Source organism: Condylura cristata, unplaced genomic scaffold, assembly GCF_000260355.1.
Source record: "Condylura cristata isolate star-nosed mole 26May11 unplaced genomic scaffold, ConCri1.0 scaffold00058, whole genome shotgun sequence".
NCBI lineage: Eukaryota > Metazoa > Chordata > Mammalia > Eulipotyphla > Talpidae > Condylura > Condylura cristata.
The window spans coordinates 216,244-218,893 of record NW_004567159.1 but is presented as its reverse complement, the minus strand read 5'-3'; the positions used below and the strand labels follow the sequence as shown (position 1 = coordinate 218,893).

The window sequence follows — 2,650 nt, the reverse complement described above, 5'->3', positions numbered from 1 at the left end:
GGGGCCAGCCTCGGCGCCGGACCTGGCACCTGGGCATGGCAGAGGGCGTGCCCGCCCCATGGGCACTCGCCGTCCCGCTGCCCAGTCCTGGAGGGTGGGCGCGCGTCTGGAGGGCGGAGCGTAGGGGGCGCCGGGGGCTCTGGCCTGCTTCCCCCACCCTGCCCCGCCTCTCACGCAGGTGGCCCCGTCCAGGGCCAGACCGCCCCTCAGATGCTGGCCAGCTGTCAGACCCGGGCCCAGCACCCCACACCCTGCACCCACACCCCAGAGCATCCATCTCAACAGCCACCCCGGGCTCCTGGAGGAGCGGCCACCAGGCTGGGCTCAGAGACGTCGGCTCGCTGCAGCTGAGTCCACACAGGTGTCCAGGGAGGGCGCGAGAGGAGCAGAGGTCACACCCCAGGCGCCTGGCAAGGCTGGACAAGGGGATGACGGGCCCGTGCAGAGCCTCAGGCTGGCCCTGGACAGCTCAGATGACCCCTGTGAAAGGGCCCCATGAGCAGGTGTGGACGGCCAGCACATGTCCAGGCTGCAAGGGACGTGCGTGCAGCCACAGGGGCGCGGGTGAGGCCTTCACCCACCCCTGCAGGGCAGAGACGGGCCCACTATGGGGTGGGCCTGAGGGCATGCACACCCCGAGGCTACACCAGCCCCAAGCAGGCGCCCAGGGGGCCCAGCTGTGCTCCCCGCCCCCCCCCAGGGCGCCAGGACAAGGCCGCCCGCTTCCCGCATCTAGAGAGACAGCAGGGGCCGGGCCACCTCGCAGCAGAGGGGTGAGGCGGCAGCCTGCACCCACACCCCAGGGCCCCGGGGAGCAGCGGGCGCCGCCGCGGCCGCTCACGTGGAAGTCCGTGGTGTTGAGGATGTGCCGGCCGTCGGGGCTCCAGCAGGAGGACACCAGCCCCGCCGAGCCCTCGTCGATCCTGCAGTGCCACTCGGGCTGCTCCAGGGACCACACCTGGCGCGCAGCAGGGCGGCGTCAGTGGGCCAGCGAGGGCCAGCCACAGCCCGCGGGGCCCCGCCCTCCGGTCAGGCCCCGGCCTGGAGGCGCTCGGGGCAGTCCCACGCCCAGGACGCCCCTCGTAGGCCGCGGAGAGCCAGCAGGACGTCACAGCAGACTGACCGCACGGCCTTTCACCCAAACCGGGAGAGGCGGCGGGCGGCCGCGTGGTACCTGCACCAGCCCCCGGCGGTACATGGCGCACAGGATGAAGAGGGAGTCGGCCGACCACTCGACGTGCTGCACTTGGTCCAGGCATGTGTACAGCTGGACAATCTGCAGGGTCTGCGCATCCCGGACCACCAGCCGGTACTGGACGCAGGAAGCCTGGCCGTGGGAGGGAGGCACTGAGGCCCCACTCTCCGGCCAGCCCGCGCCCTCCAGCTCCTCCTGCCTGGTGGCCACTCAGTGCCCCAGGCGCCCGCAGAGGCAGCTACTCAGCCCAGATGCACGCTGGCCAGCTGACCGCTGGCCCTTCCTACCTCCGGAAGCAGACAGGAAGTAGGGCGGGAAAGCCCCTCTGGGCACAAAGGGCGCCCTCTCCCAGTTTTACCACCTTTGGGCCGTTTATGTGGAGAGAAGCCCTGCCCAAACTTGGGGCCCCCCCACCTGAAAGGTGCGATCTGGGGTTCAACTGTGCCCGTGGGGGGATGCTCCACAAGTTCCCCCATCTACTGTGAGATCACAGGAGCAGACTGGCCTTTGCCTGGATCGGAAACTCTGGGGTACCCTAAGGCAGGAGGCGCGCCGTCCCCAGAGGCCACTCTGCGGGGCTCTGGGCTGGGCTGGCCACCAGAAACCCAGACGAGCAGGAGGAACTCGGGGTGTTCCAGGGTGCCCCTTCCTTGCTGCCCACGGGAGGGGCCCCATAAACAGTGGGGTGCAGAGTACTGCAGACGGTGAGCGCATCCACGCTGGAGAGCGCCCCACTCCTCAGGGCCCCACAGCTGCGCCCTGTCCACCTGCCATCCAACCCTTCAGACACGGAGCCGCCGCCCCAACTCTGCACCCGGGAGGGCCCTGGGTCCCCCCGACCTGCAGACAGACCGGCGAGAGGCGTGGAGCCTGGGCCGCCCCGTGGCTGGTGTGGGGCGCAGCTGGGGGTGACGGGGCCCCACACCGTGCCCGGGCCAGGGGCTGTTACTGCCGCTCCCGCAGGCTGGAGGAAGCTTTGCCTGGGGACACTCGTCTGCGGACTTGGCTCTTTAATGTTCACTGCTTCGCCTGCGGCTTTTAAAGTCAACGGACACTACCTGCCCCATGCGTTTTCTATGGAAAAGCAAGCCAGGGCCTCCCTGGGGCACCCGGCTGAAGTGCGGCCCCAAGCGCCAGTCCGATCGCCGGGGAGGGACCCAGGGCGCAGCGGACCCCTCCGGTCTCCCGCCCTCCGCCCGCTCTGCTCCCCCCTGCTCTGGTGAAGCACCCCAGTTCTGTGTGCGCACAGAAATCTTCGAAAAGAAACAAGAAAAAGGGAGCGAGACCACAGCGGCAGCAAACACGCCGCGGTCTTCTACCCCGAGGCTTGAAAACTGCAGTGACGGCCGCTTCTGGCGAGCGGCGCCAACCCGGGCCAGCCGGAATGGCCGCAGACACCGGCCGGAACCGGGCCGGAACCGGGCCACTGGTCGGAGGCGGCCGAGCGCGCCGCGG

General features: G+C 69.8%; 1 protein-coding gene across 1 annotated transcript in view; it reads right to left on the bottom strand.

Annotated features, from left to right (window-relative positions):
• WRAP73 (WD repeat containing, antisense to TP73) overlaps positions 1–2,650 on the bottom strand; it is a 39,660-nt gene that overhangs the window by 3,229 nt on the left and 33,781 nt on the right. The window contains exons 5-8 of the mRNA XM_012734522.1: positions 1,975–2,035; positions 1,175–1,394; positions 842–958; positions 333–480 (exon numbers count right to left, since the gene is read on the bottom strand). Of these exons, the coding sequence (XP_012589976.1) occupies positions 333–480; positions 842–958; positions 1,175–1,394; positions 1,975–2,035 (546 nt within the window). The remainder of the gene's footprint in view (positions 1–332; positions 481–841; positions 959–1,174; positions 1,395–1,974; positions 2,036–2,650) is intronic.